The 18673-nt window shown below is 44.1% G+C and overlaps 1 protein-coding gene across 3 annotated transcripts in view; it reads right to left on the bottom strand.

The window, feature by feature from the left end:
- Positions 1-18673, bottom strand: part of C7QH11orf65 (chromosome 7q C11orf65 homolog) — a 387959-nt gene that overhangs the window by 196631 nt on the left and 172655 nt on the right. For 2 of the 3 annotated variants that reach the window (XM_069640286.1, XM_069640288.1), the window contains one exon: positions 12705-12758. The exons of the other annotated variant lie outside the window; for it this stretch is intronic. In XM_069640286.1, coding sequence (XP_069496387.1) covers positions 12705-12758 — 54 coding nt within the window. The remainder of the gene's footprint in view (positions 1-12704; positions 12759-18673) is intronic. 3 annotated transcript variants of the gene reach the window in all.

Here is an 18673-nt window from a genome sequence, read left to right as displayed (position 1 = left end):
CTCTTAAAAGAATTAGGGAATAATTGTGAAGGAACATATGGGAAATTAGCCCCGCCTAAATCACGCCCTAAAGAGGTTTGGGCTCCTCTTTTACAATACAGGAAAAAGTCTTAGTTGCCGCCTTAGAATTGTTAGGATACAGTAATACAGATTTTACTTTGCTATCGCAATGACATATTTAGGTTTATATAACTTATTCCACAAATGTCATCATTTGGATTTTATTTTAAGTTTTGAGCATAATATGCAACAAAAGGAGAGGATGAGAATGTGTTTGAGACCAAATGTATTTTGGGATGTTTCTGTACTGTTTGTTTCTAGGTTTATGTACTGATACTCTCTGCTAAAAGGTGTTCCTGTTATTCTTTATTTGAAATTCAATAAACAGATTGAAATGAAAGAATTAAAGGGACTCACTGGAGACAACTTGATGATCAGCCAAAAAAGGCCAGGGCCTACACAAAAGTAGTCCAAATAGAATGACTAATAAAAACATGATGCTCATAAAGGGTCAAACAAATGAATTCAGGATGTAGTGTACATTTTACAGTGCAATCTGAATTCCCAATCAAAATAAGAGGCTTGCTCAAGCAAGGGTTCTTATCTAGAAACCAGAGGAATCATACTCAGGAGCGCATTGAAACCCTGCTTAGACCAGATATTGCAAATCTATCAAATTCAGACTCAGCTGTAGAGCTATCTAATGCTCTCTCCTCTTCTGTTGTTGATATCTCGAACACTCTTGCAACTCTTAAAAAGAAATTTCAGATAGATGCACGTACTACTAATACTTGGTTTTCTCCAGAACTTAAGAAACCTAAAGCCTCCACTCTAGTGCTTTTATGCATGGGAAGCTAACCATTCTCCTTTGACTGTGGCAGCCTATAAAGGGGCAGCCAAAGAAGATAAATTAGCTATTTTCAATGCCAAAAAAACACCCTTAATACCAGATTTCAGAGTGCACAATCTGAAGTAAAGGAATTATTTAAAATTCTTAAAAAGCAGGAAACACAGTGCATTAAGGGCACTGGTTCTGTAACTAAGGATGCTGCTTGGTGTTCTTCAATTCAAGAAGCCATGCAGGGCAAACTTAACAAAATCAAGACAGATATTGCCAAAAAAAGAGGGGATCAATCCAAACTACTGGGGGCTAGTGACAATGTCATTTTCGTTTTTAAAAAAACCTGATTCCTCATTTCAGTTTTACGGCCGTAAAGGTATCTGAATTAGCTAACATCATAGAAAACCTAAAAACTAGAATTTGTAAAGGAGATCCCTGTTCAGCAGTCATCATTAAATCTTGTTCTCCTATCTTGTTAGACACTATTTGCAAATTTGTGAATGCCTCTTTCCAAGAAAATTCTGTGCACTTGGGGCTAAAAAAGGCATGGATTATGCCCATCTTGAAAAAAACCAGGCTTACCGGATGATATCCCCATAAAGTATAGACCCATCACAAATATATTTAAGATCTTGGATCGGGTAGCGTATGTCCAAATCTCTGCTCATCTTAATGATCATCCCATCCTTAACAAACATCAATCAGGGTTCAGGCAGGGATTTGGGACAGAGACCGCCCAGTTAGATCTGAAGTCCAGATTCGTGTATCGTATGGACAATGGAATGTTATCTCTCCTGATCTTCTTGGACTTGTCGGCGGCCTTCAACCTTGTAGCTCATTCCATTCTGACCACCAGGTTGAAGAACGTGGCCAACTTCTCGAACGAGGCAACCCAATGGATTTCTTTGTTCTTGAGTAATCGGGAATGCAGGGTTTATTGTGGTGAGGCGGAAGCTCTCCCACAGTCTTGGAATTTGGTGTAGCCCAGGCAGCCTGTATTTCACTTTGCCTATACAACATCCTTACGATACCGTTCTTTTCGCTTGTATAGCAAAATGGAATAGTGTTTATGAACTACGCTGATGACACTCAGTGTGTCATCCCACTTACAAGTACTCATGATAAAGATGAATTCCAACTTAATAAAGTATATAACCTCATTGAAAATTGGTTGGAACAGAATGCCTTGCTCTGAACAGAGATACAACTGAGCTCTTGGTCGTGGGCACTTCTTATATGGTTAGGAAACTGGGACCTGTGTATGAGAGCTTCTGTATAGAGGACACCAGAATTGCTGTCCAAAAGAAGGTTAAAACGTTGGGCGTCTTCCTCGAACAACATCTTAATATGAAAACCCATGTTAACAATCTTGTCTCATCCTCAGCTTATTATATCAAGCTCTTGGCCCATCTCTGTCCTTTTATTACACAATCCAATGATGAGACCATTGCAAGGTCTATAGTGGGTGCTAAAATTGACTACTGCTTCAGTCTATTGTACGGTATCAATAATAGGCACTGTAATCGATTACAGGTAATACAGAATAACGCAGTACGAGTGGTCACTGATACTGCTTGGAGAGACCATATCTCTGAGGCGAGACGAGGTCTGCATTGGCTCCCAGTTGAGTCTAGATTACTATATCACCTGCTGCTAATCACATACAAATGTCGACTGGGCAAGATGCCCTCCTACTTACAGGACCTGCTCATAGAAAAAAACACATGTGAGATCCCTTAGGTCCAATAACACCGATCAGCTAGCCTTGCCCAGATGTAACACCATTAAAGACACAAATGTAGCCTTTCAGAATGTGGCTCCAAGAGCTTGGAATGGATTTCCTCCAGAACTCAGGGTCATAAAGTCTACTGAACCTTTTAGGAAAAAATTAAAATCAATGAACCTGCTCCCTCTTCTGAAGTCCTTTGTCTAGCCTGCATTTGATTCGCCTTATTTTTTGTTAGTCTTTGTTTGTTGTTTGGCACCCATAAGCCAACGGCTTTATGGTTTGCGCAGTATAAATTATTAAAGTAAAGGATTAATGCTGCAGAACGTAAGCTTTTGAAAACTAAACAAATGTTTTATGAACACAGTAGTAGAGTGGGGAGGCTTTTAGAATCCAGACTGAAGGCAGAAGAGCGTAGGGCATTTATTCGGTCTATAATTGATAAAGAAGTAGTGGAAGGTAGTGAAGAATAAAACAAAAGACAATGTTTTCATTCATTTTACCTCTATATCACAGGAATCTTGATGAAGAGACTCAGAAATCTTACATGGAAAGGCTGTCCCATCCAGCTTTAACAGAGGAACACAAATCTAGCTTTGAGGCACTCATACATTAACATAGGTATTGGCAGCCATACAGCAGTTTAAAGTTATCAAAAGCCTGTGCCTAGATGGCCTCACAATCTCTTTTGCTAATAAAGAACAAGCAGAATTCCTCAGTGTCCAACTGGCTAGTGTAAATAATTCATTATGGGGGGTGGTATTAACCAGATCAAATATTGGAAGAAAAAGTTACTGTTATCCCAAGCCATGAGAGGATTCCAGACAATGTGCATCCTATACACCTATTTAATTAATATTGATGCTAAAATCCATACTAGGATACTGGTCAATTTGATTTTGATTTGATTTTATTTGTACCGCGCACCACTGACCCTGAGGCTTAAGGGCGCTGACAAACATTTACAATAATAAATAGCCCAGCTACTGAGCACAAAGTCTGAGATACATAGGCAAATTAAAATACATCAAAGGAAAAAAATAAAAACAAGATCGATATTTTACACAAAATCATACATGGTGAATAAAACAAGTCAGTATAAATGAATTCTTAACTTAGTAGAAGAGAGCGTATTCTGCAGATTTGTGATTTTGTTCAAAAACAAAAGTAAACTACTTGAACCACATCCAATAACAATACATTCAGTTTTATCAGTGGAACACCAAATGTTAATCTGTATCCTACGAAGGACTTTCAAGTCTTGGGTTCTGACACAGTTATAGCCCACTTTTTGGTTGAGCCAGGGTAGGATTTTATTCTCAAGTGCCTCCCTTGATTCAAATTCCCTCGGCGTCTTAACATTTGTGATGATGATGTTTCTGGAGTCTAAAACAAAACTCCATAAACTGGGATGCATAATCTTTGCAATCGTTGATTTTTGCAGCAAATATCCTTGGAAATTAATGGAGCAGATGAGGTAGGAAGCTTAAAAGGAGAGGAGGACCCCCCGATGGGACTTCACCAACTGGGCAAAGAGCAGGACAGGCTACCTTAACCTGCAAAAACATTCCTTTATGTGGAGACTCTTTGAGGTTGGTTTGGCAGCCCTGATGAACCCCATTCTGGAAAAGGGGGGTTTGAGAGGACTTTTCAACTCCTTTAAGTTCCGCTTGGCTAGACTTCTGCAGGTTTAACGGGTGCGATGCAAGCATTTTGGCCTACAGAAACCACTAAAGGCTGAACATCCTCGTTGTTTGAACATGCTGCAAGGTCCCGCAGCATATTATCCTTAAGCAGCAGCCAATTTTCTGGTGGGTCACCCAACACCCTACCAGCACTTTCTACGGCCCCTTCTCCTGACGGCTCCCCTGTTTTTTTTGGCCGATATGAAAATATCTCGGAACCCGTAGGCACATAGCATTCTGATTTATCAGGTTCAATAGAATGGAGAGATTGATGCCCTGCTGGTGTTATAGTTCATAGAAATACTTTTGGTATCATTTTTACTTTTAGCAACCAAATGCAAAAAAGGCTTTGGAGAGGGTGGGCTGTTTTTTTGTTTTTAATGGTATGCCTTGCGAAATTGAATTTTGGGGCTAAGATGATAGCTAGGATGCTGACAGGATATAAAAGAACAAGGGCAAGAACGGGATTAATAGACATAGGACAAATGCAGTCGAACGTACTAGGGGATGCAAGGCGGAGCTACCCCCATCACCTATTGTATATGCTCTTACAATGGAGCCACCTGCGGCAAAGATCAAATGAGAATATAAAGGAGCTGATGTTGGGTGGAAATACCAATGAGTCTATTTGCAAACAACATAATGCTATGTCTCCAAACCAACTCTAACGGAAATAGAGAACAAAATGAGGCTCTTTGGATCGTTGGCGGTCAATACAAGAAATTGTACTAAATCTGAGATATTAAATATATCTGTATTGGAGCCGATAAAAAGCACAAATATCTGGCAGACATAAGTGGGCTCAACCTTAGCTAAGCCCAGGCATCAAAGAGCCCCTAATTTATAAGTAATCTGATTAAGAAAACTATGCTGGAAGCTTGGGACTCTATAGTTTATCTTAATGGGCTGAAAATGTTCCCTTTGCCCTTTACCAAAGTGGGGACTAATAGTAATTTGTGTGAAAGGGTTACGGTCATGACGCTGTCATGGGGACATGAGGAGATGGGGAGTCCCCATTCTCTTAGACCCAATCATGTGCCATGCCAGTTCTTAATGGCGCCACCCTCTGTTGGGAAATGCCTCCCATTAATTTGTCCGCCCAGTGTTCTTTCTCATTTTTTAGACCACAACTCTGAGATGGCACGTGAGAGTAACAAGGAAAACACAGAACGGAACCAAACAAGCAGAAAACCCAAGACGCTGTAATTAATACAGACTTTGTACCGACACCATAACCAGGCATCATCCAGTACCTTAGAAAAGTAAATAACTCAACATGGCAGCAGACAAATGAACTTTCAAGTCCACAGCATGCAAGAGAATGGCAGCGCAGCAATTACAGTCTGTCAGAAAAAACTGTGCTGGAAAAGTGGGAGGTGCTTAGACAGGGTTTTAAAGACTGATCTGTAGAAATCAGTACCTAGGGAGAAGAAAGTCACGATTAGTTCTTAGAGTCAGGTGAGCGCTTTAAAAGGGTTTAGGGCAACAGAACCACAGTGTAAAAGAAGACCAAAGGAAAGGCATGGTGTGGGATGTACTTGTGTGGTCAGAGGAGGCTGACAGAGACAAAGAGACCAGGTGGAGGAAGGACGATGCAGAAGAGCATGGAGACAGATTGCTACGGATGTATGCAAGGTGAGGTATTTGTGAGGAGCGTGGTGTCAGTTTGTGATTGAAGCAATGAATGAGAGAGTGCTTGTGAAGGTAAGGGTGGTAGTGGGCCATAAGGAAATGAGGGGTGTAGGTAGAGTGACAGGGAGTGGGTATTAGGAGAAAGTACGGGTAGTAGAGAGTGATGTAGGAGGAGAAGGGTGCAGGAGAAACGTGAGGGGGATGAGGCAGTGTCGTGGGAGAGTGAGCATTTTATCCCTGGAAGGGTGAGCAGGGCCCTATATCCCTGAGTAGGGTGTGTGAGAAGAGGGGTGTAGAGGAGGTGAGTACCGGGCTGCAGGGAGGGAGAGAGAAGAAGGGCATAGTGAGTGGCGTGGGGAGAGCAGTGGCAGTGTAGGCAGGAGAGAGGAGTGGTAGTGTAGAGAAAGTAGTAGTGAGTAAGATCAGAGTGTCGAGGTAACCAGCAGAGTGAGTGAGTGAGAGGAACAACGGAGGAATAGAGAAGAAAGTGTCAGGGAGTGTGAGGAAAGACGGTGGGTGGAGTAGGAGGGAGGAGAGTAGGGGGAGATAAGGGAGAGCAATGGAGATATTTATGGAGATGAACATCCAAGAAAGTGTGTCACAAACCCTTACATTGTATCATCTTTTGGGGAACTTAGAGCGGGAGGACTTAGGTAATTCCCAATGGGAGTTTAGCTAGATAAGGGGTTTGCCTTTAGAACACCATGACAAAGATAGACATCCTGGGGTTGAGGGACGCCTGGGCTAGGGAGGGAATGGCCCACACTAGACAAGAGAGGACAGCACTTAGTGAGGCGCCTCCCCTTTTCCAGGCCATTGCTTTACATTGAACAATATGCTTTTCATTGCATTGAGCAATCTGCCTATAGTTACATCAGACGATTTCCACAGTCTCACCTTAAGCTGCTGTTGAAAACCCAAAATAAAACAACAAAACCATTGAGTTTTCTGAGGATCTCTGCAAGTTATGAAGACCACCTGTGACCCGTGGTGTTATCGTGGGATCTCACAGGCCCTGATACAGAGGTCGCCCACAGCCCAGAGAAAGATTTGAGCAGATGTGGGTGCAAGTACAGAAGCCAGTCCTAGACCGTCAGCCAAACAGGGAGCTATCCGTGAAGAATAGAGTACCGCGCTGAGTCTTCCATACTCTGACTGACCAGGCATGCTCACCTCCTTGAAGAGCCTCATAGTAAAATGTGTACGATGTACTTGGAGGCTCCAACTACTGGGTCCCCACAAATGAAAAGATCATGGTAGAGACCGATCTAAGGCTAGACCTGCCTAAGAACAGTTTTAGATATTTTACTCTAGACCACAGAAGCCAGACATCGTCATCCTATCAGTTGTTTGCTGTTGTCAACCCCACCAAACATCTCAATGCCCAGGACCTGGTGGTTAACCCCTTCCCACACCCTATCCCGCTCCAGAGAGGGGAGATATTCGGCCAATTCTGGTGAAATACCATAATGATCATCAAGCCAAATCCAGAGACGGAAAGAGCCTCCAAAGACAGATGGTACCTACCAGGACAATCCAGCCCAGGTCGGGATAGCTGAATATCATACTGGCATGGTGACCTAGACGCTTCTATAGAAGATTGGATGGAGGGTGGGCCATGAGCAAGATCAAAAAAAATTAAAATATCAGGGGGCTGGGGCAGTACCCAGAGTGACCCAGAGAACCCTGATCAACCTCAGCAAGCCTTACAAGAATGGGGAGAACTCGGGAATGAGCCAGAGAATGAAGAAGAGGAGGACTCGCCTTTCAACCCCATGATCCATCGGTAAAGCGGTTTTGAACATATAACCTGGTTTCCACAGGAAAGAAAACACCCAGGCCAGGATAAAGAACAAAGAAAAGACATGACTCTGCAGCTGCTGAATCCTGGAATGGAGGCACGGATGGTTGACTTGATAGAGTTGGAGATGAAGCTGGAGGAGTAGCCCCAGAGAGAACACTGGGAAAGGACCCAGCAGGCGACCCAAAGTTCCCCAGTGGAAGGTCCATCCAAGAGCTGAAATGATCCAATAACCTCAGAGAAAGAGCAGTACAGGTGAAAAACAGAGATACTACACAGACGAATCTCTCTGCCACAGGGGTATTTCTCTGAGAGGAGGAGGAAGACATAGAACAACTTAGGACAGTCTTCTTACAGCAATGGCCGAAGAAGAGGACTGGGAGCTCCCCGAGACAAAAGTGAAGCCAAAACAGAGGAAAATGTTGGTCTGGTCAATGGGAATAGGGTCCCATGGAAGATATTTGCCTGCTTCCAAGGCGCCAGGCGGTGAACTGTGTCCCCTGTAAAAAAAAAACAAGACCACAGGGGAGGGACGAGAGAAGGACCACCAAAGGATGCTCCTACCACCACCATCTATACGGCCAGGGGGAGCTAATGGAAGAAGGCTTCTGGGTGCCGGTTCACGTTCAAGGGAAGATGGTTTGGGCCTTGCTAGACTTTGGCAGCACTTGCAACACCATCCGCCCGAATGTCTATGAGCATCTAGCGTGCAAGCAGGAAATCTGGTGGCCATCTGATAATTTACCTCACAACAAGGGTTCATATTCATGTCGGAGAGACCACTCGGAAGAACAAAGTCCTGGTAAAGCCGAGCTTCTTCAAGTAACAGCATTTTCTCTTCCCAGAGTATTTTCAGGGGTGCGTCTGCTGTTTGGATCTCGTCACTGTGGTGTTTTACCACACTTAATTCATATCACCCTCAGTCTGAATGGCTCCTCCCATAGAATACAGCTGAGTTCCACGCATAATTCGGTCCAGCCGTTCACATAGCCTGACTCTTATGAACCCTCTGACTCTTAGACAATTTGTCACAGCACCCGTCCTCTCATCTGATAATCACAGGCTGTTGTTAGGGACCTAGCCACTCTTACCTACCTTTGTTATGGCTATAAATGCACACACACATTTTACAACTCCTTTTATCACTTCTCAATCCGCTGACTATGGTCATCCATAGGGCGTTCAACCTCACAGCACTTCGAGGTCATACCAATGGCAGTAGACGCTATACAAATATCAAATAACATAACATCTGTTGTTGGGGAGCAGATTTCTTGGATTAAAGAAGTGGATGGAGTCCTTATGCCAGAAAAACAAAAGCAGAAGGACGCCATTCAGACCCCACAGGGTAAACAGAGCGAACATATGCCATGTGTGTGGGGACAGCAGGCATATCTCTTATCATTGTCCCAAAAGACGTCCAGGAGAAGTTCAACATGATAGCTAGGAGCAGAAAAGTTGGGGAAGAGATACGGTCCAAAACAACGTTTGGAGAAAGGAAGTTAGCTGGCAGAAAGAGTAGGGTTGCTGTTGAGAAAGAGTGGACTTAAGTGACAGAATCAGGGTCACGAACCTGTCAGGGGGGTGAGATTGGGGAATGCCAGTCTCTGACACTCCCTCATTTGCCATGCCTGTTATTAATAGTGGCACCCTCTGTTGAAAAAATGCCTCCCAGTACTTATTCTTGCCAGTGTTGTTCTTCCTCTTTTTCAGAACCACAACTCCCAGAAGGCACCTGGGAGCAACCAGGAAAAACCAGAGCATAACGAAATGAGCAGAAACCCCAAAACTCTGCAGCAAAGATGCACAGTGGACTGACACCCCAGAAAAGCAAATACCTTACTGTGGAAGCAGAAAAACAACATTGAAACCCACAGAATGCCAGAGAAACAGCAGAGTAGCCATTACAGACTGTCAAAAAAATGTGTTAGAAGCAGGGGTTCAGCTAAGAAGGTAGAGGGTTTTTCAAAGCACCTCACCTGTGTAAATCTGTCCCTGGAAAGACGATAGGAAATAATTGTTTCTATGAGTCAGGTGAGTGCTGTAGCCAATGGAAGGGGTAGGGGGAAGACAGAACCAGTATAAAAGGAGACAGAACAAAAGGCAGAGTGTGGGTTGTTCGGGTGAGGTCAGAGGAGGCAGAGGCAGACCAAGAGACCTGGTGGAGGAAGGATGGTGCAGAGAAGTTTGCGGGCAGTATGAATGTGAGGTATTTGTGAGGGAGAGTGGTACCAGTGTGTGAGACTGAAGCAATCAATGAGATAGCGTTTGTGAAGGTAATGGTAAGGGTAGTAGTACAGAAAGAGTGGGAGATAGAAGTAGGGAACTGAGGGTAGTAGGTGGAGTGAGAGGAACTGGGTGTTGGGAGAGAATAAGGATAGCAGAGAAGAGTGTAGGAGAGTTGTGCAGAAGGATGCAGGAAAGAAGTGAGGTGGGTGTGGGAATAGTGACAGCGAGTTCAGTGGGAGAGTGAGCTGGTGACAATATCGCAGAGTAGGGGGCAGAGAAGAGTGGTGTAGAGAGGTGTGGGGAGAACGGTGTAGTGAAAGGTGAAGAGAGGGGTATATTGAGTGGTGTGGGGAGAGTATTAGTAGTAGTGAGGTTTTCTGGAGCAGGACGCCCCTTAGTGAGTTTCTCCAGAAAGCTTGTCAGGGGTCACAGGATTAGTCGATAGATCGACTCTGGGTGTTGTAAGGAAGACATGGTATAAAACAGTAAGACAGACACAAGTGATCACAGTTCAAGGGTGTTTATTGAACTTCAATTGGGTTTAGAAAACGCCTATCTAATCCTAAATCTAAAGATGGGAGCAACCTACGGCCATCAAATAATAATAACGCAGACATAGTGGTGTCTTGTCAAAATAAAAGAACCTATACTAATAAACCTGTTGCCAATCCTTACTTCTAAATACAAATAGTGTGGGAAACAATCTTTATGCAAAAGAAAAGTGTTCAAGAAATGATATGTCAGGATATTCAAGCCGTTGGCCTCCCTTCGCCACGTTTTCAGCATGGGACAAGGCGGCACACTCGAGCTTAGCACAGTCTCTGATTTCTCTTGCACAAGGGTGCAGTTCGAAACCCCAACATCAGGGCATTCTGGCCAAAGTCTCTCTGCCATTCAAAGTCTCTTATTTCAGAGGGCATGATGTAACGTGACAAAGATTAAAGTTCCTTTCTTCTTAGGATTTCACATATACAACTTCTGGGGTGATTTACTGTTCACCCCAGGTCCCGCTCCACCGGGCTCAGTCTCACTTTAACACACTTTAACACAAAACCTTCAACTGGTCTCCCTCAGCCAGCCTCGGACCAAATTCACGTACTATTTCAAACGTTCTCTATTTCATCAAAATCGAAGACTTTCAACTGTGTGCAGGGTTTTGTTTGACCCACCGCAGGACCTTTTTGATTCACATTTATTTGTTCTCTTTCAATTGGTCTCCCTCCGCCGGGCATTTAGTTATGTTTGAAATGTGATATAATAAGTTAACTGTATTTAGTGCCAAATTAAGGGAACATGCTTTGGAAAAAATGTGAGCACTCTGATGCCTATGTGGGTGCAGTGCAGTCCATGCTGAAATACATCTTTAAATAGCTAAATACAAAAAATTACATAAACTTGAAACTCCAATTTTAGAAATAAAATGGATCAGATTCCAAACAGTTCCATCAAAAATATGAAATGCTGTTTTAAAGTAACTGTATCATTCAGTAATAAGACCAAGTCTGGGGACACTGGACTATGAGTTTGAACAACAATAACAAGAAAGAACACGGTAAAGAAATGTATGCCCAGCAAGTTGCTTTGGTAAAGTGCTAGTTAATTGGTAGTGCAAACCTGAACCCTATTAAATGCCCTAATTTAACAGAAACCTGTTGTGCTACTTAGTTTTTCAGTTTACAATTCTTGGACTATCTTAAGTCAAATTCTTTTTTTGAAGAGTTTGGCAAAGTTCATCGATGGTGATCGCCCACTAGCCCGATTTCCCATGGCATGCCAGAAAACCTCAACTACTCCCGGGTCTGACATATGGTGAGACTAGCAATGCAACAAAAGAGTTTGCAATAAACAGACGTGTACAGCAAGAATGTTCCTGTCTATGCTGACACGGGTTAATTGGAGTTGTAGTCCAAAGCATCTAGAGAGCCAAAGGTGGCAGTCTGCTACGTTAGGGGGTTGCAGGTTGCAGGTGCTTCACACTTTTATGAGGACCTTTATGAGGACAAGACAGCCAGGTCAGCAAATACTCTGAAACATCTAATGAGAAGGCCACACAAAGTTAAAAAAATAATCGTAAGCTTTGGAAAACTAGTTGGAAAGAAACTTCGGGTTGGAAACTTTAGGATGGACCTTTTGAGCCAACGTCAAGTGAAAGCACCATATCAAACTGCTGCACGGCCAAGTTACAGCAGGCTTAGGAGGACATACTTGGTCCAGCTCTCTATCGACTAGTTGGTCCACAATTACGAGAGTGCCATATGGTAAGTATATTTTGGGGATAAATTAGGAGACTGGGAGGTCAATGTTCCTCGGATCAATTAAGCATTTATTTATTTTGAGTAATCTGTGCACTAAAAGAGGTAGACTGTAGCTTCTAAAGCTTGTACAATAATAACACAAATATGACTGAACTCCCCGCAGCTTAGAGATAATAGGAATGAGAGTTTAGCGAGCACTTGTAACATAGGGTAACCTAACATATTTTCTCTTGTCTTGTTCAGATCTCACAGATCTTAGTGAGAGTACTAGATCAGCAGTTTTCGGGCATAGTTTGTCCTTTATGGAGAAAAAGATAACCAAGTGAATTATACGACTACATAGTGCCTCTCGACACAGTGCATAAAAAACCAAATGCACTTAAAATGTTTTACAGGGTGTGCAGTGTTGGCAGGTATCTTCTTGATGAAATCCAATTGTTTTCAAGGACAAATTCAAATAAATTGAAGAATGTAAAGTACCAAATGACGCTTTTTGGTTCTTTTGAGAGATGTACATTTAAACAATTGTACTTACTCCACCTAATCTAAATCTGACATACACCCCAGAAGCAGCATCTAGAAGTTCAGCCTGCAAGAAGGAAAAAAAAAGTGTAAGAAAATATTGTTTTACTAATCATATCAGGATTCAAATGCTTACTAAAGAAGGCAACAGGGTGAACAAATCATGAAACAAGAATCATAAGCAGTGTGATGAACATACAGCAATAACACACAAAACAGATGGGGGTAGAGAGAATACAGTAAAAAATATAAATGTTCACGAAAATAAAGTATGCATTAATATCCCAGAGAAAACAGCATTAATAATACTTTGTCACTACACCTAGATGGATGAAATACGTAGGAGGTTGTTACCTTGCCTCAGAACACATTTGCCACCAACAGCTAAAAAACGATTTTGGAGGACTGTCTATAACGATGGTGATTAAGTCTCACAAGAACATTGCTGGAATATATTCCAGAAGTGTTGCCCTCGAATGCTGCACTGATGAAAAGTTCTTCTAAAAAACAGAGCTGTGTCGATTGTATATTAGTACCCAGCGAGGGGGGAGGAGGGGTGTCGGCCTCACAGCCAAAGAGGAGGCTCAAAATGGGGGCATTACCACATGGTAATCCTATCTGAGTCGCCTCATAGCGGGCGCCATCTTCCTGCCTCTGGTATCTCAGGTAAGTGCTGCCCTGCACCACGCATCCCAGTGTCCTCTTCCCCCACCACCTTTCCCACATATTGTTCCCCCTCCTGTACCCCCCACTTAACTTCCATGGCCTGGTCCGTCGCCGAGAACCTCAGTAGTCCCGGCGCGTCCCCACAGCCTTGTCAATGACATTCATGAGAAGGGACTACGTAGTTCCTTCTCAGATCCATGGTGGCTATTTTTTGTTTTAAATTTTTTTAATACAAACTATTAGTATCCGGTACATCATGCCGAATACTAATAGAAATGTTACCCTCAGGGGGGGGCATTATCGGACCTGTTAATGCCCTGGGCTAACAGTAAAGCCCTGGCTTTGCTAGGTCTTCTACCCGGCTTGGCGCATTACCCGGCGCGGTAATGCCCTCCTGTTCAGGTAAGTAGTTAAGTACTTCCAGGATTGTGTGAAGGTTTTGTTACGCACAGTATTAAAATAACTCGTCCTGAAATCAGATTATTGGAGACTGAGACTCTAAGCGCTCAGTGCTCTCTCTGCATATTGAGGAACACAAAGTCGACCTTGTGTTTTATAAAGGGTAAACTCAGTTCATACAAGACCTGAGCAGTGGCACTACCTGGCAGCAGGTGATTGGGTGCATAGGAGTTATTATTTTTTTTTTTTGCTGGTACAATAATTTAAATTCTACAAAACAAAGCAGTCAACAACATGCCTTAATGCATGATAGTCCAGAAACAACAGGGAAAGCTTATAAAGCTAGAGTGTACGGTACAACCGTGTTTGTCCTTTTAACCGTTAACAAAATCACATATGGTAACACAAAAACAACGGTTTTATAGGAAAGAAGGTATTCAAGGTGCATCAGATGTATGCAAAACAAATAGGTGAGTTAAAGTGCTCACACTCAAATACATCACGATGTCTGGATTGTTGGCTAAGTCTGTTAGAGCAAGCAGTTGGGGTTTGGTGCAGTTATTATGGATAAATGGAATGTTGGATTCAAATTCGGAGATCTTTTTGAGCAATGCCTGTTCAAAAGTAACTGATTCTGCGGTGTTTGCACAATGCGGTGGGAAGTACTGTGATGGAGGGCATAGGCCCGTCACATCTTTGTATTCGTAGGTATGGTTTGCAAAATACTGACTCAGTCGTATCTTACACATCATTTGAGTAACTTCTACCCTGGTCTGGAACGGGTCATAACGGGCTGTAGGGATGAAAGCTAAGCCTTTTTGTAGAATCTCTTGTTCGGGTCTGGTAAGGATATGGGCGGATAGGTTCACGATAAGTGAGGGAGGAGTGGTGGTATAGCTCCTTGTCCCCGACTCCGTGTGACCACTGTTGGCGGGGGGTGGTTCTGCCACCGTGTGCGGTTCTGGCCTCTCCCGCGCTGTCCTAAAAAAGGAACCACAGGGGGGGTGCCCTGGTTGGAGCTGTTGAACTGTACTCTCTTGTTCTGCCATCTGTTGTTGTTGGAGATAGTGCTGGAGTTGCTACTCGAGCTACTCCAGGATCTGTTGGAATTAGACTTTTGGAGATTTTGGAACCGGAGTTGTGCAGCGTCTCGTCGAGCTTGTTTAGCTTCCTCAGTGAAATACTCTTCTGCTACATATGGGTAGACTTTTACATGCGTAAAGGCTGCAAGGTCCTTCTTTAGTTTAATAATCTTCCTATTCAGGTTGTTGTCTTTAAACTCTTTGAGTGTGGTTTCTAGGAGAATGAGTTTGGCCGAATAGGTGTCCGCAGCGATTTTGGTTCTAAGTGCCTCGCTTTTTTCATTCAGTTCAGTTAGTAGTTGATCTGCGACTGTTTTGGCAGTGTTGATGATGAGTATAAGCCAGTCTCTGGTACATTTATTAGCTATGAAAGACCAATCTTTCCTGAATTTGAGATTATCTAAGAAGATGTGTGGTTCGATACGTATAATGAGGCCATTGGGTGCAGCATGGGCCCTCAAGTATTCAGTCATGAGTGCACCGTGTAATTCGGTAGTCCAACAGAGGCACTTTTTAGATGCCTCTGTTGGACTACTCGTGTCTGTCTTCAGACACCGCCACCAGAATAGAAGGTTGAGGGACAGTACTCTCCTCTATATCTTTTTAGTAAGCGATACATCACGCGTAACCCAGGGATAGGCACCCCGTCAGGGTCAGGGTGTTCTTCCTTAGGGTAAGGTACGCCGAGTCAGGTGGCCCTCCTTTTCATGTATTTGAGTGTGAGCACTTTAACTCACCTATTTGTTTTGCATACATCTGATGCACCTTGAATACCTTCTTTCTTAATGCATGATAGTACATGTACTACAGTATATCAGTCAATATTCTGAACACAGCTGACTGCCTGCCTAGCTCGGCGTAATGCTGGTTTTCTTTGTTCTCCGCACATGTTCCAGTTGGCCAGAATCGGAAACATGAAATCTAGTTTTGTATTTGGCTAGAATTTTCATCAGTGGCCTCAGTTTTAACCACCATTGTTCCTTTGGAATTCTGTGCACGAAGTCAGCTTCCTCCCTCAGCTGAACCACAGGTTGGAAAACGAGGTTACGTGTGCGCATTCCACAGGGTGCGTAGGAGTTCATGGGCATCGCCCAGCTGCCTGGTATAAATGACTCTTGGATGCAGGGCACCATCAGAGTGAAACGGTGGTTCCATCTATTGATTTTTTAATGCTCCTTGAACAGAAATACATTTCTGAGCCTGAGAGACATGCTGGTGTACATTAGAGCCCTGCATACCCCTGTAACACATCAACTAGATGCAGAGCATCGCTACATTAAGAGGGTACAATCCCGCTCCTACCTTCCCCACTTATTGGACTCCTAGCACCTTTAAAGGCCACCAGAGATCTTTCCTTAATTATTCAAACTGCTAACCTACCAAAGCTGGCTACCCATATGGCAACCCAGTCCTGTGCTGATATGTGCCCACAGGATTGCATCTACTCCATTCATATTAAGAAGACGGACAATGGAGTATGTATACTATTAGGTGGCCGATGCCTGTGGGGCAACTCTCTTGGAGGTTAACATGAGAACACCTGTTAAGGTATTAGCTAAACTCTGTGGCCCACGACACGAGACAAATAGATATTTTCCCCACATTTTTCAGTCAGAGTTTAGTTTAGTGGCTAAAGGATTAACTTGGGTGCAGGTTTTGGCCTTCTACCCATACCACACTTAACTCCATACCTAGGAATTATTGTGCATTAGCACCAGGGTGGGTACCACAGTCAATCGGTTGCTAGGATCACAGCCTGAATCCCACACTCCATGCCTGTGTTCCGAGCAACCTGGAGGCTGCTTGCACTTGCCCCACCATGTTCCTCCACCTCCCGCTCTGTCCCTATCCCTCCCTCTGTCTCTGTCTCTTCACCCCCGGCCCTACCCACCCCGCTTAGTGGGGTCATCAATGCACCATGGTGTCCATTGTTTTCCTGGTTGCCTCACCCATGCCCCATTGCATGAGTTAGCCACTCTCAAGAGACCTTGATCATTATTCCTTGACACATAATGTCAGTTTTCCTGTCATTATATGGTTAGATTCTATGTCAAGACACGGAGGCTCAGATTATGCTCACTCTTCTCTTTACTTACTCGAGCAGCAATTCAAACAACAAACATGAAAAAACAAATAACCAATAAAATCCCAAATCCCAACAAAACCATTGCATTTGTAGTCCGTTTTTTCATAGGTTGTCCCAATCACGTGACTTCCTCATCCAATACACTTCTCCTGTCCTGTCCTGTATAACACTAACGGCCCCATAGTCCTTCCTCTTTCTTTGCTGCTCGAGCAGCCGAGATAAGTGCCTTATTTTTTACCTTTATGCTAATTACTAATGTGAATGCTAATTGTGTTATATATGATTGTACTTAGATTAGGAGGAGCGTGCGCGCGCGCGGTTAAAGTGTAGGAGACACGCGGCAAGTTAAAGTTGATTGGCGGAGCATATCCGCAGTAGAGGACGCAACAGGACTTTTCGTTCCAGTGTCATTTCGCCTCGTTAGGAGGCACTGTAATAATGGAAGTTCGCAACGGCGCGACGGGGCTCTTTGGGTTCCGGCGCCATTGCGAATTTAGACTCTTGTGTGCAGCAGCTTTCTGTGCGAGTCCAGCAGGGATCGGATTACCGATCCGAACGAATCTATTGTATAACAGCATTCTACTGCTGTATCCCGGTGAGAAGAGCAGTAGCTCTGTTTAGAGAGACGCGGGCGCAATCTGGTGGTGGAAAGTGGTACCGCAGGCTGAAATTGAATCTGATGCCATAAAGGACGGGCTCAGCCCAGGTAATGTGGTATAGACCCCTCATTGTTCTGCCTGCTGGGGAGGAGGCATTAAGGAGATTGTTTACCATCTCATTGATGGGCGTAGTCCCAAGTAAAAATGCTAACATATACCGAGACTCGCCAGGCTACACTGTGTTATATATTTTGACTGGGACAGCCCAAGTAAACTGCAAATACATTTATAAGGTACTACATAACATGAGTGATTACTCAGAAGGATCAGAAGGTCCTCGCGTAAGCGGCCTGCATATGAGCGAGGCAGTCCAAAGAATGGAGAGTGCCGAGAGGCCCCATGGAGAGAGGGGCATTTTACAAGGCCTGGCTGCTTTGTCGCAAGGCAAGGCACACAGGAAAAGAGGGGGAAGTAAACATAAAACCCGCAGGGACCGTAGTGCCCAGACCCCCCCGGGTTCACCCCACAGATCCAGAATAGGGAAAAGGAAGGCGAGGTCTCGAGAGAGGCAAGTCACGAGCTCAAGCGAGTCGGATGACGATTACTGCAGGAGCAGTTCAAGATCTGAGGAATTCTCTTCATCGGAACCTCAGACCTCCCCAGAAGAGGATGAATGGCAGCCTAAAAGCAAAAGAGGCAGGAGGGAAGAGGAGGACCCACTCAAAGATGAGTTTGACCCCGACGACCTTGTGCATCCAAAGTCCAATGAGTGGAACCCTCCGGAAACAATTGCGGAATACATCAGGAGACGGTTGGGGGCACCGCTGAGTAAGCAAGCAAGAAGCAAACTGAAAGCGGAGTGCCTGAGACGGAGGGTTCCGGACGGGGTAGCTGAGACCCCTGAGATCGATGACAGGATCCTCACGTTCCTGGGCAGATATGGCAGGGACATGAAGAGGGGCATCGACAGGCCCTGGAGGTCCTGTCAAGATAAATTGTTGGACATGTTGGGGCCGATTACAAGAATCTGGCAGTTCGCAGAAGAGGCAAAAGCTAAGAAGGAGCCCATGGACCCGGACATTGTAGCTGGTTGGGCACAGAGGACCCTCTGCCAGTTGAGTAACGCTAATACAGAGTTAGGCACTGAGGA

Source organism: Ambystoma mexicanum, chromosome 7q (genome assembly GCF_040938575.1).
Source record: "Ambystoma mexicanum isolate Mex_15411 chromosome 7q, UKY_AmexF1_1, whole genome shotgun sequence".
NCBI lineage: Eukaryota > Metazoa > Chordata > Amphibia > Caudata > Ambystomatidae > Ambystoma > Ambystoma mexicanum.
This window is presented reverse-complemented; position numbering and strand designations above follow the sequence as displayed.